We start from the raw sequence: 25,098 nt of genomic DNA, 5'->3' as shown, positions 1-25,098 counted from the left end.
TGTCCAAAACATCAGGATAGATCTATTTTCTGCCCATATCTCTTGTAAAGTGTGATGTTTTCCAGCATTAAGGAACGCCAAAAGAGCTGCAACACTTTAAATATGTTTATTAAGCAACATGCTGGGGTAATTTGCTCTCCCCTAGATGTACTGGTGACCAACCTGGCTGCCATGTTTTGAACTAATTGAAGTTTCCAAACTAGGTACAATGGTAGCCCTATGTACAGCGCATTGCAGAAGTCGAGCTTTGAGGTTACCAGCACGTGCACTACTGTCTTTAGGTCTTCCAACTGTAGAAAAGGGCACAGCTGGCACAACAGCCAAAGCTGATAGTAGACACTGCTGGCCGTCGCATCTATCTGGACTGTCATTTATAGTACTGGATCCAGCACACCCAAATTGCGAACACAGTCTTTCAGGGGGAGTGTGGCCCCATCCAGAACTGATTGACACATCTCCAAACCCAGATCAGAGCCCTTGACAGCAAGCACCTCCATCTTGTCTGTTTTTCCTCATCCAGCCCAATATTGCCTCCAAGCATTCATCCAGAAGAAACACACTATCCTTAGCTGATGCTGTTATTGAAGGCATAGAGAGAGATATTTGGGTGTCATCAGCATACTGATAGCACCCCGCCCAATGCTGCCAGATGATCTCTCCCAGCAGTTTCATGTAGATGTTCAACAGCATTGGGGATAGGATGGCGCCTTGTGATATGCCCTACAACAGCTCCTTTTTTGAGGAGCAACTATTCCCAAGCATCACCACCTGGAACCTACCTGAGAGGCAGGACTGGAACCACTGGAGCACAGTGCCCCTGATTCCCAAACCCCTCAGGTGTTCCAGAAGGATACCAAGGTTGATGGTATCAAAAGCTGCTGAAAGGTCCAAAAGTACTAGCAGGGACACACTCCCCCTGTCAATACTCATGCAGAGATCATTCACTAAGGTGTCTGTAGCTGTCTCAAATCCATATTCCACCCTGAAGCCAGTTTGAAATGGGTCTAGAAAATCTGTAACATCCAAGACTGCTTGGAGTTGGAAAGCAACTGCCCTCTCAATCACCTTGCCCCAAAATGGAAGATTTTATAAATTATTACAAAATTATTTTGTAATAATTAAGGTCCAGCGAGGGCTTTTTTAAAAGCGGCCATACCACAGCTTCCTTTAAACATGGTGGAAAACTCCCCTCCCTGAGAGATGCATTAATATGTTGTAGTCTAACTGCATCTCCTCCCTGGGCGACCAGCCAAGAAGGGCAGAGATTGAGAGGACAAGTTGTCTTCCTTACTCATCCAAGCAGCTTGTCCACCTCCTTGGAACTCACCAACAAACTGGTCCAGTGTAATTCTACTTGCAGAGTTGCTGGACACAACATTGTCAGCTTCTGTTATGTTGGCATCTAAATTGGCTCTTATCCAAGAGATTTTATCTGTGAAATGATAGTTAAACGTATCACAGTGAACTACCGAAGGCTTTAAAACTGGGTTCAGGGGGAAAGGTGCCTGAGTTAGACCCCTCGGCTCCCTGAACAGTTCTGCTGGACGCGAATTCACAGATGCAATGTGCACAGAGAAGAAAGCTTTCTTCTCTGTACGTATTGCCACCCCATAGGAACAAAGATATTCTCTCTGTCAGGTCTTGTCGGATATAAGTTGAGTTTTCCGCTATCGGTGCTCCAGTCATCGTCCGTCCCGCTTCAACTCCCTGAGATTGTCTGTATACCAAGGTGCCTGATTGGAAGCAGGGCAGAGAGGACGTTTGGGGGGAATCGTGTTGATAGCCCTAGTTAGGTCTTGATTCCATCTATTGACCAGGGCTTCAACAGGATTGTCGACGATACCAGCCATAGTACCCTCTAAGGCTTTCTGGAATCCAAGAGGTTCCATCAACCTTTGAGGGTGGACTATCTTAATGGGCCTGCCACCCTTGCAGGGGCAGATGGTAGCCATGATACTAACCCTGACCAAAAAATGGTTTGTCCATGACAACGCAGAGGTATTTATCACCTCCACCAACAGATCCAACTGTTCAGAACTGAAAATATCGAAGGTGTGACCTGCTGAATGTGTGGGTCCAGAGACCAGTTGGTATAGGCCTATGTTTGTCATGGATGCTATGAATTCCCAAGTTGCACCTGACAAAATGGTCCCGAATGGGATGCTGAAGTTACCCAGGACCAAAATCCTGGGCGACTACAACACCAACTCCAGTTCTGTGAGCTCAGTCAGGGAGTCTGATATGCAGCGGGGTGGCTGGTACACTAACAGAATCCTCAGACTATCCTTGGTCTTCAGACTCAGGTACACACACTCGATGTGATTCAATTCTCGGACAGGAAGTGTGAGATGTGTTTCTGAGAGAAAAATATTGGGCAGACCCTGCATCCGATAAGGATATAGAACAGTGTTCCCCATCCTGCTGCCCTCCAGATGTTTGAGATTACAAGTCCCAGCATTCCTGATCATGGGACATATTGACTTGCAATGATGGGAGTTGCAGTCCAACACCTTTGGAGGGCACCAGGTTGGGGAAGGGCTGCTCCAAACAAAAAAAGTAGGTGGTCCTAAGTTGTTCAACATCAGTTTTCCACAACCTCACAGTCACCTCTGCGTATCATATTCTCCATCTTGTCCAAATGGTTTATCTGCTTTGGGAGAATGAGAATTTCACTGGCACTTTCTGCCTCCTTAGGGAGGATTTGGCATCAAGGCTTGTGAACCTTAACTCCCAATTTCCCTGTTGTTTGGCGCTTGGTTGAAAACTGTAGAACCTTAATGTTGTTTTGTAAACCGTAGGTTTTTTGTTTAATGAGTATATATTATAGATATTGGTGTTTCAGATGCTCAATGGGTCAATAATGTAAGTTTCCAGTCCTCAATTGAAAACCAGAAGCCACTTAATGTGAAGTGCACAGGAACTGCTTTTCCAGGATACTCAATGCATTTTTAATGTTATCAACTTCCTGAAGCTTTCTAAAAGCCCTAAGAGAAGGCACGGCCCAGAAATCAGAAAATGCCAACGATGCTGGCATTTAAAGCAAGACAAAATTAAGATAATAAGACAATGATTTTGAAGGCAGGTCCTTGAAACAGCTAGGAGGATTGTCCAATTTCAGCTCAGAATAAGCTCTACAGTAGATTGTTTTGTATCTTTTCAAGAGTTTATCTCTCTCAGGTTCTTGTTCTAAGCTGCTGCTTCTGCATTGTGAAACACAGGCTAAAATAAGTCGATTTTATCCCCATAGATACCAATACTTGTCAAGAAAGATGGGACATAAACATATCTGATTAAGTTGAAGTTTTTAAGAAGAGTCTATAAATTGCATCAAATTGTTAAATCATGCATTAATCCACTTGTATTTCATAACTAAACATTCCCCATTTTAGTGACAAAGGAAATATCCTGACAATTTTCTAAAGGAGCTGGTTATTTGGATCTTACCCCCTCCCTCAGCAAACAGTGTTTTAAATCTTTAATTTTCTTTATGGTGAGTGGTAATCAAGAAGGATAACATCAACTCTTTTGCTAATGTGGTCTTAGAGCCTTCTACCTCTTATCCATTAAAAGAGCAGAAAAGCACATTCTCAATAAACCTACAATAAAAGTGTACATCCTCATTACAGGGAAATGTGAAAAACATTCACACATGGTTAACACTTGATAGAGCTTTCCGTTTCTCCTAAAACCTTAAGAAAAACAGAATTTCTAAAAATCCAATTATTGGCTATAGCCATGTAAACAAGCTCACTAGTGACATTACCTCTTGGGTTAAATCCAGCAGATAATGTGACGGGACTTTCTCCTCTCCTGTTCTTGCACTGCCTGAATATCTGCTTCGTTTTTCCACTTCTTTGGAGCAGATTTGAGGGCACACAGGGGCTGGTGATGTTGGTGGGAGTCATTTCTCTTCTGATTCTGCTGACAGCTGCAGTGGAACATCACTAGATATGCCTCAAATCTCAGAACCCAGAAAATAGGGTCGTTGCCCGTTTTGGATGGAATTGCACTCCCTTTAAAATATCAGATTAGACTGCAGCTGGAGGCCTAAGCAGCCATGGCAGCTAGGAGTGCCTTTTACCAGCTTCAGCTGCTATGCCAGTTACAGTCTGACCTGGACAGGCATAGCATGGCTGCGGTACTACAGGCACGAATATCCTCAAGACTGGACTACTGTAATGCACTTTATGTTGAAATGCTGTTAAGGCTGGTCCGGAAGCTGCCTCTTTTCCGCATGTAACTCCCTTGCTTAAGGAACTTCACTGGCTACCTATTCACTACCAAGCCATGCTTAAGGTTTTGTTATTAATTTATAAAGTCCTAAACTTGCGACCAAGATGGGTGAGAGTGCGTCTTCTCCCTTGCCAACTTGCCCAGTCATGGAGGTCATCAGATGAAGCATTCCTGGTGGTTCCACACAGACCTAGAGCCCAGTAGGAATAAACCCAGAATAGAGCCTTTGAAGCGGTAGCTCCCTCTGTGAGCATCAACATTGTTTTGTTTCTGGCGTCTGCTGAAGACATTTTTATTTCAACAACCCTTCCCCCATTGACCAGGCATGGTCTTTATTGGTATTGTTTTTAAGAAAAACTTTTGATACTGTTTTATTCCTTTCATCTTTTATTGTTCACCTCTCCAGAATCCGTTTAGATGTAGAACATCATATAAATGTAAATAAATAAAATGTTTACACTAACTCAATTTAGGACATTATTTGAAGTAAACTTTACAAGCTGGTATTGCACGTCATGCCAATCTTCAGAAAGCTTACACTGTTTTACACAGAAATGTTTTGCAAATAAAGTATCAATGTAGATTTGGTACTTACCTTACTGTAGTTTACCTCCCCAGCAGAGCTAATTTCAGTCTCTGGAAGCAAGTGCTACTTCTAAAGCAGTTAAGATCCAACACGTTTGAACATTATTGGAACGTAGCTTTGGCGCAATCTGCTAGGAGTTAAAAGGCTCTCCATTTATTATTTATTTATATAGCGCCATCAATGTACATGGTGCTGTACAGAGTAAAACAATAAAATAGCAAGACCCTGCCGCATAGGCTTAAGACAATTACTACTATCACCCCTACCCTTCACTAGCCATGCAACTGAAGGATATCTCCTGGGATGTTAAGGACTGTTGGCTATACTGGCTAGGTCTGATGTGAGTTACAGTCCAACATCTGGCCACATGTTCCCCATCCCTGTTCTAAACTATGGAACTGATTAACATAAGGATCAATCCTATGGTCTGCATCTTAGAATTTTAAATTTTGTATACTCATTTTTATCTCAATTTTAGAACTTCTGTAAACCACCCAGAGAGCTCTAGCTATGGGGGCGGTATAATATTATTATTATTAATAATAATAATAATCCCTATACAGCATCTGGGAGGCTATAGGACATTTTGTATTCCTGGATCCAATGTCAGAGACAGTGCTCTGACCACCGATCCAGCAGTGTTTGCCCCCTTGCAGCTGGTGCAGAGTGAACTGTGCCAGCCATCTCTTCAAGGTCACAAAAGCAACTTTGGAGAGGGGGTAAAGTGGGCGTTTCTGTGGACGGGGACAGGATCTTAAGCGCCCCATCTAGACAGGAAAAAAAAGCCTCTTAGCAAAAATGCAGAGTGGGAGGAGCGTTGAGATGAAGATCACCTCCCCCACTCCGTAAGCTCTACATTCAAGAGGCTTACAAGCATCAGGATAGGACTGCACCCTAATGTGCTCAAGACCCAGGTGGCAAGAGCTGAGTTGAACAAATAATTTTTTTATGTGGATAATCAAAGTCAAGGTGGAGAGAATTAAATGGCAAATTAAGCAAGTGGATACACAAAAGAAAAAAAAGTGGAAACAGACACCATCTTGTATGCTTATGATGCTTTTGAGCCACAAGGACAACTAATCTTGCTTTCAGGATTGTTTTCCCTCAATATGTGAAGGTTTTGCTGCAAAATCTCACTTAAGAACAAATATAGTAAAAAAAAAAGAAGTTTAAATAGGGGTTACTTTAAAACAGGACACTGAGGAGGGAAGATTCTAAAAACAAAGCAAGAGCAGCAAAGTATAGGTATATCAAACAATACTGTTTCTGTACAAAGTAACTTTAAGAAAACCCAGTGGAGCCAACACCAAAGCAAATTAATCTTAAGGACACTACAGTTCACAATAAATGGTTTTTCAGCATATTAGCTATTGAGCAAGCTCCATTTGATTAGCAGCCCAATAGTATTAGATACAAACTTTGAATTTAAAAGTCTTTAAAACTCTAGAATCCCATTATCCATGCTAAAACAGGCCTGGTTCCAACATGAAGACATTGCAATTCTGACCACTGCACACACATGCACACAGGCTGTCTGGTAAGGAAAACATGAAAAGTCTTGCAAACATCTTAAAGACTAATACATTTTATTACCGGGGCAGGGGGGCTTTGTGGATTAGAGCCCACACGGTACCTACTTTTCTCCCTGCATTAGATGAAATGGGCTGTAGTCCACAAACACTTTATAGTCAACTTTGGACAAATGAACCTGTTTGCATAATGGAACTATCCCTTCCTCTCCTCTGCCCATTGCAGTCCCACACCCAGCCCCCCAAATCTGCCCCAGTTGCTTCCCCAAGTCTACAGAGCAGATTTTGAGAGTACATGGGGGGGGGTGCCCCCTCCTTATCGGCAAAGACTCACTGGATTCCACCCAAAAGTTTTTGCCATAATAAAACTGGTTAGACTTTAAGGTGACACAAGAACTTTTGTTGCAACAGACTAAGGCTCTTTCTACACCTAAGAATTATCCCAGGAAAATGGAGGGATCGTCCCTGCCTACTCCCAGGATCCCCTGTGTGTCATTTGCATGCACAGGGATGATCCTGGGACGATGCCTGGAAAAAAGGCAGGTGTAGAAGCGGCCCAAGACTACTATACCTATGGAAACGAAGGAATAGGTATTTGATAACTAATGAGCTTGATGTGAATGCTTATAAATTTTTTTTTCAACTCTTGTTATTTTCTTAGTGCCAAGAACTACCACTGATATATTTTATTGGATGGTAAGCGCTTGCGTAAACTCTAACCTTTGTGCACATCTATGTTTAAAAGGTAATCTGAAAAGACTGTGGAGCGTTGTAAAGTAATTTCTTCAGTTTTACAACAATTACCAATGGATTCCTAATACAATGTGGCAACACAGCTATAATAAAAAATCATAGTTGATTTTGAAAGTTTAATTCAATATTCATAAATTGCTGGCTTTTGTTTCAGACAAATATCTACTTGATAGCAATTAAATGACCAGCGGTAGCTCTCTGAACCAACAGTTTTATTGACACATTTCTTTGTTCAGCATACTTGGTGAAAGAAACACGGTTAATGCAACTTTTAGCCAATGAGGTGCAACATTTAGACAATTAAGTCAGTTGATTAATTTACTAAAAATATTTAATCCCCTAAAAGGATGCCTGTAATTAGCTGGCCTGTAAGATGCCTGTAATTAGCTTTTCCTTATAGAAACTGTAGATGGCATTCATCCCTTCTCACACAAAGAGAGCGGAAAAGAGGTTGCCTGCACAAATGCATATCTTAGCAGGCATAATTTTAGAAGAGGCATCTTAAAAGTACTTTTCTTCAAAACTAGAGTTTATTAATACAAACGTTGTGTCAATTTAAAAGCCAGTGGAAGTTATAATATTTCTTTAATCAGGTGATAACCTTAGTTAAAAGTTCAACTGGAATGCCAACTGATATTAGAATTTCCAAACTGTTTTGCAAAATCAAGAATGCACTAATGAAAGATGAACAAACAAAAACCATTTTGCCAGTATTACCTATCTAGTTATGGGTGCGCCAAACTGACACCTCATATCACACAAAGTTTCCTACATAATATCTTAAGGAGAAAGCAGATTCACCCTGAAGCAGGAACTTTGCTACTGTAAAAATGCAAAGGTCTGTCTCCATATAGCTGGAAATATCTGTGAGATTAAGTGTAGCATGTTTTCCTACCACCCCCATGCCCTATTCTAACTGTTCACAAGCATGACTGAAGTTCATTACAACATCTGAATGTACAATAAGCTATTTATGGTTTCTGAAACATCCATTCTTCAAAAATCATGGAGCTTTTGTTCAGTTTGAGTTATCAAAGAAAGTGAAGATTACATTCATAACAGATACAAAACCTGAGGTGTTGAGAAGTATAAAAGAAAGAACATCATTTTCAAGAATGAAACACACCTGAGCTAATTTGCATGCAACACTCCCCAAATGATTTTTGTTGTAGACTCCACATCTTGAAAATGTCCTCCAGGTATCTGTATTTGCATGGCCGTAATATATTTAATGATTGTGGAAAAACAGTTGAAGAGAGTTTCAATGTCCCATAGCAAAATATGCATTGCAACCCAAACCTGTTATATGACGTCCAAAAGTCATAAAAACGATGTACACAATAGGCATCTTGCAGCATTTTCAGACAACTTTTTAAATTTATTCTGACATGCTATAAAGGAATAAGTTACACTGTTAGACGAATCACCAGCAGTAAGATCTTTCAGCTGGATTAGAGTGAGAAGGATAGCCTAAGGCAGTAACCAGTAACCAATGTGAACATTGCTAACCAAGAAGCTGCCTGAGAACAAGAGTAAATCTGGTCATATCCACTTCACAAGAACTTGAAAGAAAATTCCTTCTTTTAAAACCCTCCACATGCTTCCATTTTAAATCTGCAAGGCTAGTTTTGCAAACCAGTCTAGCCAATGCAAGACAACAGCAAGACTTGTGATCTGCTGTGATGGGTCTGAAAAGATGCCTTTATTTTTATTCAGTCTCTTGTTACAGCGGGCTGGGTATCAATGCAACAGATTATAAAAATGCAAGAGTGCCCCTCCCCATCAAGAAAAAAAATACAAAATTTATTTAAAAACAAAAGTGAGGAAGAGTTACAGCACTAGATCTAAAATGATTAAGAAATAGGACTTTAGCTTTAACAAATGGCCTTGTAGTTGCTTATTTTAAAAAAGGGTGGTGTCTAATTTAGATTGCAAATTATCAAGGCAAATTAAAAAAATCTCATTTTCTTACAGAAACAGTTTAGTTTTAATGAACTTGTAAACAAAAAAGCTCCCATTTCAAAATAAAAACAAAATCCCAGATCATATAGATGTTTACAGTGATTACATTTATCTAGCAACTTACATACAGTTTCAGTTGTAAGATGTTAACTAAATTTGTGACAAATATGCTGTTTCTCCTTTTATACCAAGAACATTATAGAGTTAATGCAGAGTCCTAAAGATAATCTAGTAGTCGCTAAGTTTCTCTTAAGTCTTCACTTTAGATGCTGTTACTTCTAGTACAGGTAAGCAGGCAGAGTCTTTCATATGCTTAAAAACTGGAATCTTTGGTTACTACCATGTCAGCTGGCTTGTTATGTCACTCAGACACCAGCAATTTTAAGAATGTTTTAAGTGTACAACTTTCAAAACCAGGGAGGAATACCCAGAAAGAGTGCACAATTGTGAGCATTTACAATTATCACAACTGTTCCTGAAGACTTGTTCATGCCATTCTTCCAAAACAATAAGATCTCATAAGCAGTGTAGTTCAAAGTAAAAAGGTTACAAAAATTGGCATATGCACAATTCTCTCCACCACTTGTGTGTCAACCATTCAGTTAACTTTTCCACTTGAAAAAATGCAATAGAAAACTGGACACCATGTTCAACTACCTCAGTAATATTCACAATTACAGCTGCTACAACTCAAAAGTGCAGCATCAATGGCGCTGCCCAGAGCCAGTTTATACTGAAATTAAGTTCTTTACATCAAGTAGATGGTTGCCCACAACCACTGGCAAGTGTGTTTATGAACTAAAATTCCTAGGATTTGGGGAGTGATACATCCTGCTCCATTCTGCTCTGCTTCATCTGTTCTCTTCTTCATGCTCAAAAACCTGGAAAGCAAACAAAACACTTTGATATTTGGAAATAAACAGCCACAAGTGGGATGCTTTAAAGAAGTAGCTATGGACAACTTTAGGAAAAATGCTACCCCAATCCAAGTTAAGCCTTATTTCCAAGCTTGGTGGAGTTTGATTGCCTTCACTATTTGATAGTAGCTCTCCCCAAGGTAAGAATGTCCTAGTTGTACAGCAAGAGAAAGGCATGCAAGAACCCATTTGTTTCTTAAGGCAAATTCACTACTGGCTACCAGCCTTAGTAATGGATCAGTGCTTGTAATCTAGTGAAGTAATCTATGTAATCTATGCATCAAAGAATTAACCAACAATTAAATAATTTTCATTGTCTTTTAGCCAATTATATTTAAATAGATTTGCATACTGTCAATTTCAAATGTCTCAATGTGAAAACTTAAGACCAGCCATTTTATAAAATACTTTGGCCTTCTCTTGTATTTCCTATTATGCGAACACCAAAAAGTAACCCCCAAACAAGCAAATCCAAAATCAGCCCTTCAGATTAAAGTTGGCCCCCACCAAAGCTCATAACTCTTAACTCATGCAAATACAAGGTAATATAGTAAGGACAGTGGCAGTCAGCCATTGACTTAAGAGTGCAATGCTATACATATCTACTCAGAAGCAAGTCCCACTGAGTTCAATGCTTACTCCCAAGTAAGTGCATAAGATTTTAGCCTTAAAGTGTTTGCTGCCTACATAAGAAAAAGGATGTAACTTGGTAGAATTATTTTCTATGTGCTTTAAACTGTCAGTGTACATGCTAGTAGGCACCAATACTCGATGGCCTTACAGGCCCCTTCTAACTCTACTATTCTATGATTCTATGAAATAACATGATCCAGAATATGATTGTAAGGAAGAGGCCCAAGGCATAAACCAACCTGAAGGCCTGAAAAATTTACTTAACTACCGAAATCTACAATAAAATGTAACAAATACAGCTTTCAATAAACCCAACCATGATGTGTCCATAGAACAAAGGTGCAACAATGCTTTGCTCTCCAGCGTATTGTTTGTATACACTGTTATCCTACAATTTCCAGCAATATCCATTCTGTCAGAAGGAAGGTATAGCTTGGTCACAGCAACTAAACTATGTCAGGACTATTTCTAAATAAATGGGAAGGTATCTTACACCAGTAAACCTGACAAGCTTTTAATCTAAAGAAATTTTAGGCTGGTTCATATAATATAGGGTAACGATATGAAAAGGAGGACAGGGCTCTTGTATCTTTAACAGTTGCATAGAAAAAGGAATTTCAGCAGGTGTCATTTGTATATATGGAGAACCTGGTGAAATTCCCTCTTCATCACAACAGTTAAAGCTGCAGGAGCTATACTAGAGTGACCAGATGCAAAAGAGGGCAGGGCACCTGCAGAGGAAATTTCACCAGGTTCTCCATATATACAAATGACACTTGCTGAAATTCCCTTTTCAATACAACTGTTAAAGATACAAGAGCCCTGTCCTCTTTTTCATATGGTCACCCTATATAATAGCCCATATTTAATGTTTTACTTGAAAGTGATTTCTCATGCAGTGTATGTGGTGGCATAGTTACTTCTCAATTTACATCATACTGGAATTACCAACAGAAAATTGAAAATGCAGCCTGCTGATGAACATTAAACAAGTGTTATCCATTCAATTTTGTTGAACTCTATTGTTTTAAAACCCAAAAATAAGAATTTTTGTTCTGTTGCAGCTGCTCATATTAGGATGTTAGCCAACTTAATTAAGGATATAAATCCACTAAGGTTGCAATCCTATACTGCTTACCTGGAAGTACGTTCCACTGAACTCAGTGGGGCTTACTTTTGAATAGATGTGCATAGGATTGCATTGTAAATCACTTTTATTCTAAATTGAGATTATCTAAACCTATTTAAAATTATCAGATCCAAATATATTGAGGCAGTCCTTCAAGAGTAGTTAAGTACATGAAAACTAGCTTCAGACATAACTGATATCTAGGAAGCAACCATATTCTATATACATAGATTACAAATAGCTGTCCATCCACAATGTACCCATAGCCATTGCTGCTTTTACTGCTATTTACTGGTCACATGGTGTTCACCTACATTCTAGCTGTGGAGGAGGAAGGCTCATAAATAAAACAATGGCAGTGCAGCTTCTGTGAAGGAAATGAAAGTTTGCTTTGAGAACGTCAGAACCTATGAACAGGGCTGTGAGTCACTGGGAGATCCAAGAGCGCTCAGGAAAAAGGAAAAGGAAGGGACAGGAGGTTAAAAGAAAGATGAGTGAGTCCAATCAGTGGCAGGCTGGTAAGCAGGTTCCTAAAGGAATAAGTGGGGGTGGGGGGAACAGATTCCTATAGGAAGTAGGACTGGAGGTTTGGGATGAAATCTCACAAATCCCAGGCATGGCAAGCACCAGTAACATACAAATAGCATTTTTAGTTAATCATTCCTATTTAGAACAATATGGGTTTTATTTTTGTTTGTTTTTACTCAGATGTAACTACTTTAAACAATTCCCAAATTGGTTTTTTTGGTGGGATGTTTTGTACTTTCAGTAACCTCTGTATTCTCTCTCCTCCATTCCTCAGTGCTGAAACACTAGTGTTCACAGTCCTCAAAGGTGCTTTTTGATCAAGAACATCTCCTTTTGATTGCACCACTGCTTTCTCTTTAATATAAATCCCCAATATCAGCAAACTACAATCAAAAGTGTATGCTCACCCTCTGTTTTGTAGACAGAAAAGCAGCAGTCAAAGAAACTTCCAGTCTGTATAATCAGGCAAGGAAATTATCTGGACAAGTACGGAACCATCCAGAAATAAACCATTGGATGGAAATTTCTGGCAAGGTTTGTTCTCAGCTGGAAATTGCTGGACATTTGTTCTCTCAACTCTGTTATATGCAGACTTTGAACCCATTAGAAGGAGATTTTAAGTCTATCACTACTAGAGATGTAAAACTTCTAATTTTGAGGCCATGGCAATGGTCTATTTGGGGTGGGAACGCTGATTTTTAAAAGCAATATTTATGTTTTATAGATTTAAAATCACTTTGTTGCTTTTCAGTCAGCCCTCCCCAACCTGGTATATAAACTGGGTTTTTTTATGTATAACTTAGTTTGCTCATAAAATTATCATATTTTAAAACTTTTAAAAGTAAACTAAGTTACTAAACGTTTAATTATTGTCTGAATAGATCCATATTAAATAATTACTACAGCAACAGAAAGACAGGACTCTATAGAACAAAAGCCAAATTGTCAAGAACGTCTATCAGCAAAATATTCTTTAGATCAATTAATTTTAATGAGGAATGAAAGAAATAACTATGCTGGGAATCTTACAGAGAGGATTAAAAAAACATTTACCCTATGGCTTCATTATTTCTAGTCATTTTATATCTTTAGTCTTTCTATAAAAGTGTTTACATATTTTTAGAAATCACTTTGGAGGGAGTAAAGGCCATGTAACGATATATAAATATTTTGCATTAAATTCACAAAGTAAGTATTTCATAATCCAAAACTATTCAATTTTTAAAAACGAATACACAGTCCTCGGAAAAGGAGACACCCCCCCCCCGAATTTTCCAGTGTTCCCCCACCCCCGGGGCTTCACATCTACACCTCTAAGGACTATATAAGTCAATTCAATAGGGAATTTCATAAATTAAGTTTACTGTGCCAAATTCTGCACCTATTAGCAAATGTAATCTCTCCTGAAACAAGTACCGTTAACATAACGTGCAGTTAGTATAAGAAAAAAGAATCTAAACATTTTTAGCTCAGTATTTCTTAGACGGTAAAGGGTTCAGGATATTAATTTTAAAATCCACAACTGTAACTTTCTCCTTTATTCAGATACTATTCTATTAATTTATAAGCAGTCATTTTACTAATATATTTACAATAAAACTTACTAATACCAGATATAAATTGGATGTCTGAACAGAAGCCATTGTTCATTTTCCCACACCCACGATTGCTGACATGACTCTAAGTTTTGCTGACTTTCTCTGTAAGTTTTTGGTTGTTTGAAAAATAGCTTACATGAAAATCTCCTTTCAGTGTAATAATGCTTTGGGCTCCACCTCTTAGCTTTTAAAAAATGTTCCTATTTGACACAAAGCCATCTAATTCTACTGCATGTTCAAGGGTGATCTACTGTATCTTATGTCTGCCTTTTTGTTTGGATTTGGACCCAAAGACCCCATGTGTGAGCAAAAGGCACTTCGAACTCATAATTAGAGCAAGGATTAGTTTTCCTAACCAGTTACAGTGTGTAATGCTCAGTGGTCCTCTTACCCTCTTTGGGAAACTGCAACTCAGGATGAAAATCAGTAATACCCTATGTAAAGGTGCAAGTGCCTCCTGATAGTGGATCCAACCCATTATAACTATATGTTCCCTCAAGTAGTGCTGGGGCCATGCACGAACATGTTTGAAGCATGTCATGACAACATACTGGAATTTCTTCCATCCCTTCAAGAAGTACAGTTCTTGTCATCTAAGTTATAAGATTGAAATCAACTGTTTCATATCTACTACTAATAGAATTCTTACAAGTCAGGAATTAAACAGATCTGAAGTTTTCAAGTATTCTATTACTTAGCTTCTCCATTGTTCTGAATGATTGAATGCAACCCAACTAAAATACTAAATTACTCTGAATTTCACCAGTGAATTATTTTAGTGGTACTCATTCAGTTCTGATTCAGTTCTGACTCTCCTTAATATTAAACTACTAAACTTCAAAGGCTTCAAAATACTCATGTCCCTATCTTGGAACAAGTATGTACCAATAGTAGGAACACTGTAATACTACTGATGGAGAGTTGAGATAGAAAACTCTTGTGTACTAACGATTACTTCAGACAGTAGAAGTTTTTTTGTAAAAACAAACAAACTTTGTCTTGCTCTGTGATGCATAACAAATTCGACCTATATGTGCATTTAAATTTGCATTCAGTTCACAGGCCTCAGCATTTGAGATTAGCTATGTTACAAGGGAAATGTGGTATCTAGGTATTCTTAAGAGCACTGCCAGAACACTTCCATTATAAATAGGTTAGTCTCTTTCGATTTACATATAAACTTCTGGGTATACCCTTCTCTTTAGAATTTTGTTTGACAGAATCTGATGGAGGAAAAACTATCAATTCATTTATACAACTCTGATGTTTAATATTTTAATGCACTTTCTATTGCTCAGAAATGCATTGACATCTTGTAGCTCATGACTTGTCAAAAATGTATGAAAAACAAAAATGTACTTATAAGTGCATAATCACATTTCAAAATTGTTTTATCAATGAAATTACCTTAAATGTGTTGATAATACGTAAGACAAAACTTGAATTCTGTGCTAATCTGAAAACCAAAAATAATAATTAAGGCAAAAGCTATTCTACACAAAAGCAACTACATGTACTAACATTCGGAGAAAAGCATTTACTCCACAGTAAAAGCTTTAAAAGAATTGTTCTATGCTTGTTGAAATCAGTTCTCAGAATTCTATTAGAGGTGCAGGATGAGAGAGCCAATGTTACTTCTACAACTCACTTCTACAAAAACTCATGCGGAAGACATTTTGCAGTTAGAGACTTCATACTACTTGCTCCAGATACACTTGCATTTTATATATGCATTGCAATTTGTGATCTTCACTTGGAGTAGAAAAACTGCAGAGGCACAAGCCCAGTGGTGTTGAAGCAAAAAAAAAAAAAAAAAAAGGCTTTACTTAGCCTTTCAGTTTTTAATTATAAGTTTAAATCAGGGTGGATTTGATTTAAATCACTACCCAGAAAGACTCGATTTAATCATGTGACACCCCCCCCCCCAAAAGTGCACTCTTCCTCGCTATATTCACAACTCAGTTACCAAAGACTCAATCTTACTGGTATAATCTTAATATTTACAACCAGATGAAGGTTTCATTTTTAGAAGAACAACTTTTCAGATTAGTTTTACAGTTATATAAAAAAATACTGATTTGGTTGTACTATTAGAAACATATCATAGATAGATAATTATTAATTATTACGAGGTGAACTATCTCCAGTTTAATATGTTAATCATTCATATTTGGACAACTTTTCTGCTGGACTTCATTGGAAGGAGAAAAATAATCATTACCTTAATAACAATTTAAATAGCTTTATTTAACTAAAACAATATTATAGCATACATATTCTTGTATTTGCTTAAACATTCATGTTTGTTAACTGCTGTAGTTAAAAAAAAATCCCGGTCCACACATGAAAAACTTAAAATACTGTCCTCTGTACTTCATTCATCTTCATCTTCTTGTCTGTTCATAATTTGGAAAAGAAAAACAAGCTTTCCTGCTTAATTGGGTCCCAAACGATTTCTCAATTCAGAATGATTGAGTCCAAAGGAAGGGAATATTCTTTTTACACCAGAAGAAGCTACTGCTGTTAAAAGTGAAATCATTACCTCAACAGTTTCTAAATCCAAGTGCTTAAGCGACTTCCACCAGTTTAAAACATCATCAGCAAACATTTCTTGAATGGTTTCCCCTTTGCTCTGAAGTTTATTATAGTTGGCATTACAGATGTATGATTGCAGAATACCCATGTCATACCTAACTCCTCTTTCTCAGCACTTAAGGTTTGACCCTGGTACTGGATATTGACAATATTTGCGAGAAAATGAGCTGGAGACTGTGCTTGTCCCATTTGATTTTTTAATGCTTGTAATTTAATTCTGTCAGTGTGTAGTTCTGTTTTTAAGTGCTCACTCAGTTCCTTCCAAATTTCAACAACATCAGCAATAAAACAGCTATTTTTCTGTATTTTGTTTAAAGCTTCAGAAATAGGTTTCAGGATGCTCAGCATAGGTTCAACATTTCTCTTAAGCCCAATGTTGAGGATTTTGGCCGTGACAGTGCCATCTATTTTCTCTTGATTTTGTTCAGAAACTGTCAGCAGAATAAGCCAGTTCTTGATATACTGCTCAAAACAGTCCACTACAGAGTTCCATCTAACATCTTGTGGGAGCATTAGCTTGGTTCCACCCCATCTTTTCAGAGCTGCTGCTGCAAATTGATTGTTATGGAAGTATTTAGCAATGAAGACATTAGTCTTTATTTCTGGAACACTGAAGTCTTTGGCTAGGAGGTGCACCAAATGAGCACTGCAACCATATGTTATTAGCTTTGTATTCCCTTCCTGCTCTTCTAAATTTCTTCTCATCTTGGATACATTTGCAGCATTTTCTGTGACCAAATTGCATACTAGACATTTGAATTTTTGTTCACATGTTATTATAGCTTTTGTTGCCACTTCTTGTAGGTATTCTGCTGTGTGTGCATTTCCTGACATATGAACTGTTTTTGCAAGGAAGACATTCCCTTCTTCTGTTGTTATACAAGCACATACAACAGGATCATTGTGGACATTACTCCACCCGTCAAGACTTAGGTTAACAATTTTACCCCCTAGAGCTGCTGCACATTGCTCCATTTCTTTGTCATACACTTTATCCAGCAGTTTCCCTGCAACATCTGCTCTCTGGGTGGACTGTATCCTGGTCTCAGTGACTGAACCATATTAATGAAGTGTGGGTTTTCAATCAGACAGAAAGAAGAGTTTGTCGCATAAACAATTAACTTTCATCTATTAACTTTTTTTCTAATCTGCTGGTTTTTATCACAAACTTATCTATGGTGGTTCCTGGATGGTCGTTTTTTTCCTTTCTTTTAGGTGATATACTGTGGATGTGTGGTGTATATGATGTGACTGAAACACTATCCTGGACAGATAACTCTGAAACTGTAGAATAGGAGGATAGTGATCTCGAAGGGGGATAGGTTCCAGAATCCTTTATGTAGAGGATGGATTCCCCTAAACAAAAAAGTCAATGCTGTTATTTTATTGTTTATACCATTTCTGCTTATTTAGTACTACTCATTGTATTCACTGCCAATCAGGACTGCCCCCAAAAGGAATATTTTCTTGTTTCAACTCTTTATTTCTTCATAACAACTGTATCAAAATGACAGTAACATGCAGTAATAATAACAACAAATATAATTTTGCTCAAACAGGACAGATCCTCAAGGCACTTTAAGAAATATGATGAAATCAAAACATTTACCAACCTGGAGATCCTGCCTGTTCAAACGTGTTCCTTTTGTCATCTTCATCACAGCTCTTCTCATGATGTTGTTTCATTCAGGCCACCAGGCCTTGCATTTCTTTGTTGCAGTGTTTGCATTTTGCACGCATGCCTGCCTTACCCATAGGTAGAGGAACTTCATTAAAATATTCTCAAACTGGGTCTCTTCTACAGCCCACTGCCATTATAGGTTTTCTCCTCCAGGTAAAGAATAATATGTTAAATCTCAGGCTGTACACACAAAGATCCAAAGACTTGTGGAGTATTCTGCTCAAAAGGTTTCACTTTCGTTTTTACTGCTTGCTCGTCCCTCCTCACACTTAGCGTCTTGTGCAGATCTGTTCTACTCCCAACAATTTATCTATCTATTCATTGAATTTTTTGAAACTTAGCACTTAAGAAGTAAGTGGCTGATTCTGTGTACATAGATTTGCAAAGGAACAATGGGATTGTGATCTCTGCAGACACAAATTCACAGTTTTAAGAACTGCAAAACCAAGCATCTGTGATAATATCTTCTAGATAGAAAAAATGTCCAATAATATTACAGAAACCTCTGGAAGAGCATGACATTGTGAATGGATTAATGGAATTCGCTTTCCAAAAAAAATTAAACTTTGCATGCTACATAATTAAAAACTAATCCTTATTTCATGATGAATAACCTTTGAACTATAATGTATCTTAAATAGAAAACTATCTTTAGATAGATTTTTCCTCAAAAAGGATTTTATTAAAAAAAATCCAATTTAAATTTTAAAAAATCTTTTTTTTTTTTAAAAAAAAAAACATCATTGATTTTTATCCACCCTGGTTTAAATTAATGGTATAATGCTAGTGATAATTTATCAATAGGTGCACTGGGATAATTGAAATTATCTAGTCAGCCCCTTGACTGTCCTATAATTAAGTTTACTGAATGGTTTTTAAAGAGGCTCCAAACATTAAACAGAAGGAGCCAACAACCTTACCATTTCCTGCTTTGACAAATAGTGAACAGCTTGGCCTTGTATACCATGGAATTAGTGGTATATGAAGTTTCAGATACATATATTGCAAATTTTTGTTGTTTATTCGTTCAGTCGTTTCCGATTCTTCGTGACTTCATGGACTAGCCCACGCCAGAGCTAATACTAACTTTTAAAATGTTAAATATGGCAGAAAATACCATTGGCTCCAGGATAGATCTCTTCAGTACCAAACCGAGTTTGGCAACACTGCAGCTGACAGGTTCCTTCATTTTAAAGAAGTTATCCTTTTTTAGATTCGGCGGGGGGTGGTGGTGGTGAAGAATATGGAAGCTTCAGATTTTTAAAAATACTGATCACATCAAAACATACCTACTATTGCCCTACCTGCCCAACTACCCTGGTGCATTGTTGAGGCCAATAAGGTAGCACCAAATTTATGTTCAAGTTAGGGTTGATCTCATTCTCGTGTATGTCACTGACTCAAACTGAATGTGTTAACTGCCTCTCCACTAAAAAGTATGGGTGGGGGTGAAATGAAAAAACATGAAAACTCTGCAAAAATCACTACACATGTGCAAATCATCACTAGGCTTGCACTTAAGGGTATCGAAACAAGTGATCTCACCTTTCACTATCACCACCCCCATAACATTCTTCATATCCAGAATCCACCTTTTTCTCACCAATAAAAAGAATCCTGTCTAATACAACAATACTGAGGGAAGAGTTTGTTGTAGCTTTGACAGTACAATCCTAATTGCTTTCTTGGTTTACTCTAGGCACAGCCTTGCCTTTGCTCCTACTGTGCCTGATACATCCCAGTTTCTCTTTTCAACCAAGCAGTATTCTCAAGTACATCTCCTTAATTCTATCTAGAAGTCAAAAAGCCCTATGCAGGCATTCAACCTACTCATGGAGGGCTAAAAAGTCTAAATGGAGGTTCTACCTGCATTCACTTGCACTCAGTTGCAAGAGAAGCATTTGCGTGACTGGGACTCTAATAAAGCAGTATTTCCTATCATGTGAATGCTTCTATTCAAGTTTAAACAAACCCAAGTAGAAATGCCCTCCAGACTTTCCATCTGGTTAAGGACTGAACAGGCAGAATGGCCCACCCATGTTCCCTTCGCTAGTTTTAGCATTCAAAGGAGCAGGCTGAATGCCTGCATAGGTCTAAAGTATCCCTGCATTTCAGCTGGAGCCCTCAAGTTGGCTTAGGAAAGCTAAAAGCTTTTAAGGCGCAAAGCTATGCATGATTAGTCAAAACAAAGGCCTACAAGTCCCAGCATGCCCCAGACAGCATGGCTAGCTGGGGCATGCTGGAGATTATAGGGCTTTGTTCTGTCTGAACATATATAGGACTGCACCCTTAGGCATTGTCTTTGTACTAAGCAGTAAGGATTGCTCAGATATACTGGAAGCTGCATGTTAACACAATTACACAGTCTCTTTCCAAGTTTAGACTGGTCTAGGCAAACATATTCCAAATATACAATATACTATTTATTAAACCCCATCACTTCTCAGAGATGAATTAGCCACTTTCAAATCAGATCAGATTGGTTATCACACAGGACCTGAAAAGTGTTAAACACAAACACTGTATCTAGGATCCTGTATCTAGGATACTGATCTCCCTGTAGACAAAAAGAGCTTGTGTTTGGAAAACTAGGCATGCATATGTTTCCATGACCATCTTGTCTAACTATCTTCAGACTGCTAGTGTACTCAGCCAAACTAAATACTAGAAAAATAAAACTACATCCTCCTCCAAAGGTACACACATTTTGTTAGATCAAGTGGATTCAGCCTGTGCTATTATAGAGAGATGAGTTTCTCAGCTGAAACTAGTTCAATAAAGTCAAACAAAAATTGTGCTTAACTCTTCATGTTCACTGAAGTGCCTGGGTTGGACATAAATTTTAGACTTGAACACACACAATGCACAAGCTGGAAAGTTCACGCTTAAGCATATAACTATGTTTGACAATGCCTTTCCACATTCCCAAATCAAGGTGCCATTCCAACTGTATTTCTGCTATCATCAAAGAACTGATTATAAAGTCTGAGCCACAAGCTTAACTTCTATGGCTGTGATTAATTCAGTAAAACTGATTCAATCTTTTGGACCGTACTTTTCATTTTATACTTTTTAAAAAGTGGCCCAAGATGCATAGTTTATTTAACATATAACTCTTTGCTAAGAATTATTTACCATCTTGATGCAGCTTTATACACAACAGAAAATCAAAAACAAAAAAAGCCTTAAATTGGGACATAATTTTTTTTATTTAAAGTATCTTTCACATTTTTAAAATTAACAACTCTCATTCAACGACTGGAATAAAGCAAGGTTCCAACTTTTTCATCAACCAGTTGATTTCTCAATTTTGAATGTACAATTTCAAATGAAGCCAACAGTCCTCTATCTACTGAAGAAACTTTGCTGTGAAAAGCTGGTTTAGGACTTGAAAGAACTGTGACTCCTAATGCCTAACAGAGGACTCTCTCTGATTCAATGAAGTAGCCTTCTTTAAAAGGGAAGGAACAGACATGTATATGTTGAATAGCGAACTGCTAGCCATTAAGAGTTATGGTTGGGTTGAGCCATGAATGCTTATGTCACAATATTGGGTTCGTCCATAAGGAATCTTAACTTGTACTATACGGCGATAATCTTGGCAAGAAGATGAAGTGAACTTCGTGCTTAATTAATGGCTTGAAATTCAAATTTTTGACACATTTTTCTTTCAACAACTTCTTTCCAAATTTTGAAAGCAGCAGCAATCTTCCTGTAGATTGTAAAGGCTATCCCTCTCTCTTCAGCTGAAGATTAACATTTGATAGTCCATTCAGTGAGGGCATGGTTTTCTTCTGATTGTTCACTGCAATAGGCCAGTTCATAATAAACCATTGAACTGGTCTGTAGAGTTAACCACTGAATTCCATCATACCTTGGGGGAGAATTCATGTAGATCCACCTCTCTTCAATGCGGTTGAAGCAAAATAGTTGTAGAAGTATTTTACCATTTCTATGGTTTCCTTTATCCTCAGATCATATGTATGTTTACTCAGGAGTCCTACTGTATTCAGTGGGATTTATTTACAGGTAAGGGTGCAGCCTAAAAGATATAATAAATGAGACCTGCAACCATTTAGGTTTTGGTCATGCAGATTTCTCAGTTTTGCTACATTTGCAGCACAGCCTACATCATTACACTCCATAGCTTTTACTCTTACTTCTGCTTACTTTCTATCATCGGACATTCTGAAAGCATCCTATTTTCTGCTTTAAGGTGAAGAACATAGTGCAATATCACTGTGTATGTTGCTCTACCCAGTAAGATAAACTTGCCACGTTTACCAATGGGTATTTTAGATGCTACTCACACTCTCTCATATATGCTGTATCCAGTAATTTTTCAACAATGGCTCTTCTGCCTTGTAGAGTAAAGCCTTATCATGATGATTGAACTGTGCCAATAAAGGCTGAATTCTAGTCACAAAAGGGCCAGTTTCATTGGCCTTTCTTTCCTCAATTACAACCATGAGACCATTCATTGCTTCACTAGATGAAGATGTCTTGTTTGATTCATGTAGTTTTAATGTCTGATACACATTTAAATTGCAGTACTGCTGGTTTTGGTGGTGCCAACAGAGGATGTAGGTGTTGCAAATGGATAGTTATAGTCCCTTATACCTCAAATGGACCCTGAAACAAAAACAATGACAAGTCAGTCACCGTGTTATTCAGTGCATTTGTTTAATTTTTGCCACATTCATTTAAAAATAAATAAAACAGTGATGACTGTTGAGAAAGCTGGGACATACTAAAGTAGGTAGTAACTGGATTTATGGGATAACTGCTATATATGGAGCCATTGTTCTCCTAAACAAAAGATACTGGGTATAAAAGATGTGACTCTCCCTTAGGGCAAGAATACTTGACATCCCTAACTTTTATTCAGTGGTTCTGTCTGCTGTAAATGATGTCACTTCTAAACATTGGGCTAATGAGGCTGACATCAGACTTGCCCACCCCTTCCTCCCACAGTAGCCCCTCCACTCCTGTGGAACTGCTATAGAGAGGCTCTGGAGATTCTGTTGAATGGGGTAGGCTGTGGGGGAAGGAGCTCCCCAAAATTGGGTGGAAGCACCTTCCATGAGCTAAGATGTCAGTTCCAACCCAATCCTTTAGTTAACTATAAACTCATTTTTTGCAATTTACCAGGAAAAATAATCCAAATTACAATGGCCAAATAGAAATCTACTTTTTGAACATCTGTATTTACTAAGCTACTCAATTATACTGATTAAAAATGGCAGATGTAGGAGTGTAATTAATATATTCCCTTAAATTCAGTAGTTATTTGCATTTTCCAATTCAAAAGTAACTCACCCCAATATGCTATAATAACAATTTATATTCATGCAGCATCAATAAGAATAGTGCAAAAAAGTTTACTAACCGGTTGATCCAGAATGTCCAAACAGGTCCACATCATCTGAAGTCATTTCCTTTTGAGGAGTATCTTTCATAGTGCCTCATTCTGACAACCAAGCCTTGCATTTTTGCTGCATTGTTGCCATTTAACACATGTTCCTTTCCTTTTCTCTCTGATTCTTTTAACTCAAAGGAATTTCTTCTCCAAATAATCTTCTACATACCAGCAGCCACAACAGGTCTTCTCTGCAATACCCAATTGTGTCTAACCATGGATGCTGGACAGTGAACTCTGTCTGCACAGAGTTTCTATTTTGTGTTGCGCTCTATATGCTTAACTTCTCTGCCCCATCTCAGAAGAACAAAGTAGCCAATAATCTAAAGTACGTCTGCAGCTCACATGCCCCTGTTACTACTGAATTCTACATGTGCTTGTGCGCGTGGAATTGTAGAAATAGTGGTGTCTGTTCGTCCCTCTGAACTCATGCAAGGACACTGACCAAGACCATCTATCTACTTGAAGACTAAGCACCCAGATGTTTTCAGAAGCAAAGGCTTATTACAGAGTAGATTACTTCATCATCTCATAAAGAATACCATCATCTATGTTGTTTGGCTGACAAGAGTAATGATTATTTATAATTTGAAAATTAAACAATCTGCAGTGCCCAACTGGCCAGATAGCATAAAGTAGGAATATATGGAAACTCTCAGTGGATGAACCTGGTAAACAAGTGTGTTGTCTCCTGAAACCAACAACTGGATACCAACTTGCCACTCCCTTGCCCCTAGTACAAGCCTATAAATCTGATAGAACCACCTTGCTCCACTTGATCATCTTTGTCCCTCTGGACATCAGGACACAACACAACTTCAGCAAGCTAACTTTTATTCCACGATGTTAAGTATACATAGATGCAGTCATAGGGGCTTTGCCCTTAAATACTTCACTTGATCTTCTCTACACACAGAGAGAGATTTTGGCACTTTATGTTCCATGTATTTTCCCTTCTCTGCTTCTCTTCTCAAGCAAAAGAAGAAAATCTAGACTAGCTCCCAGCTAAGCCCCTTATTGTGTTCCTATCCCTCGTAGTGCTTTTGTTAAGGACAAACCTTCACCTGCCCCTGCTTATTCAGGAGAAAAGTAGTGACAAGTAGTGCCTCTGATGAAGTTGTTATACTTGAAACGCATTAGACATAACAGAAAATTGAAGAGCTTTTATATTATTTCCTTCAGCATCTGGTAAGGTTTGCCTCTTTTCTTCGGGTCTGGAACAGACACAGCCCATTTCCTCCACCAGCCCATTCTCCCTAGTCCCCAAGCCAATGAAGAAGTGTTTGGCTCAGAAATCTCTTTTCAGGGATTGCTTTGCAAACTTCCATTCCAAGTCATCTCTGCCAGCTCTTTAGGACAGGTGCTACTCATCCTACACCCAATGAAGACTGGCAGCCTTCTCAGCATGAACACAATTTGCTTCCCCCCACCTTGTTGTAGAACAGGATCCATTTAAACTCCAATCGCTACAGATGTGGCATCCAACTGACACATCCTTATTATTTTCTAGAGGCTATTCTTACTGCCTGAAGCTG

General features: G+C 38.3%; 1 protein-coding gene across 5 annotated transcripts in view; it reads right to left on the bottom strand.

Moving 5' to 3' along the window:
- Window positions 1-8,458: 8,458 nt before the first annotated feature.
- The window catches only part of CSNK1A1 (casein kinase 1 alpha 1), a 45,765-nt gene continuing 29,125 nt past the window's right edge, over window positions 8,459-25,098 (bottom strand). For 3 of the 5 annotated variants that reach the window (XM_063120580.1, XM_063120583.1, XM_063120585.1), the window contains one exon: window positions 8,459-9,944. In XM_063120580.1, coding sequence (XP_062976650.1) covers window positions 9,937-9,944 — 8 coding nt within the window. In that variant the 3' untranslated portion in view covers window positions 8,459-9,936. Of the gene's footprint in view, window positions 9,945-15,275; window positions 15,325-25,098 lie in introns of all 5 variants that reach the window. The other 2 variants (XM_063120581.1, XM_063120584.1) reach the window with 1 other exon arrangement.

This window comes from Elgaria multicarinata, chromosome 3 (assembly GCF_023053635.1).
Source record: "Elgaria multicarinata webbii isolate HBS135686 ecotype San Diego chromosome 3, rElgMul1.1.pri, whole genome shotgun sequence".
Classification (NCBI taxonomy): domain Eukaryota; kingdom Metazoa; phylum Chordata; class Lepidosauria; order Squamata; family Anguidae; genus Elgaria; species Elgaria multicarinata.
The sequence above is the reverse complement of the archived record's forward strand: the minus strand, read 5'-3'. Positions and strand labels throughout refer to the sequence as shown.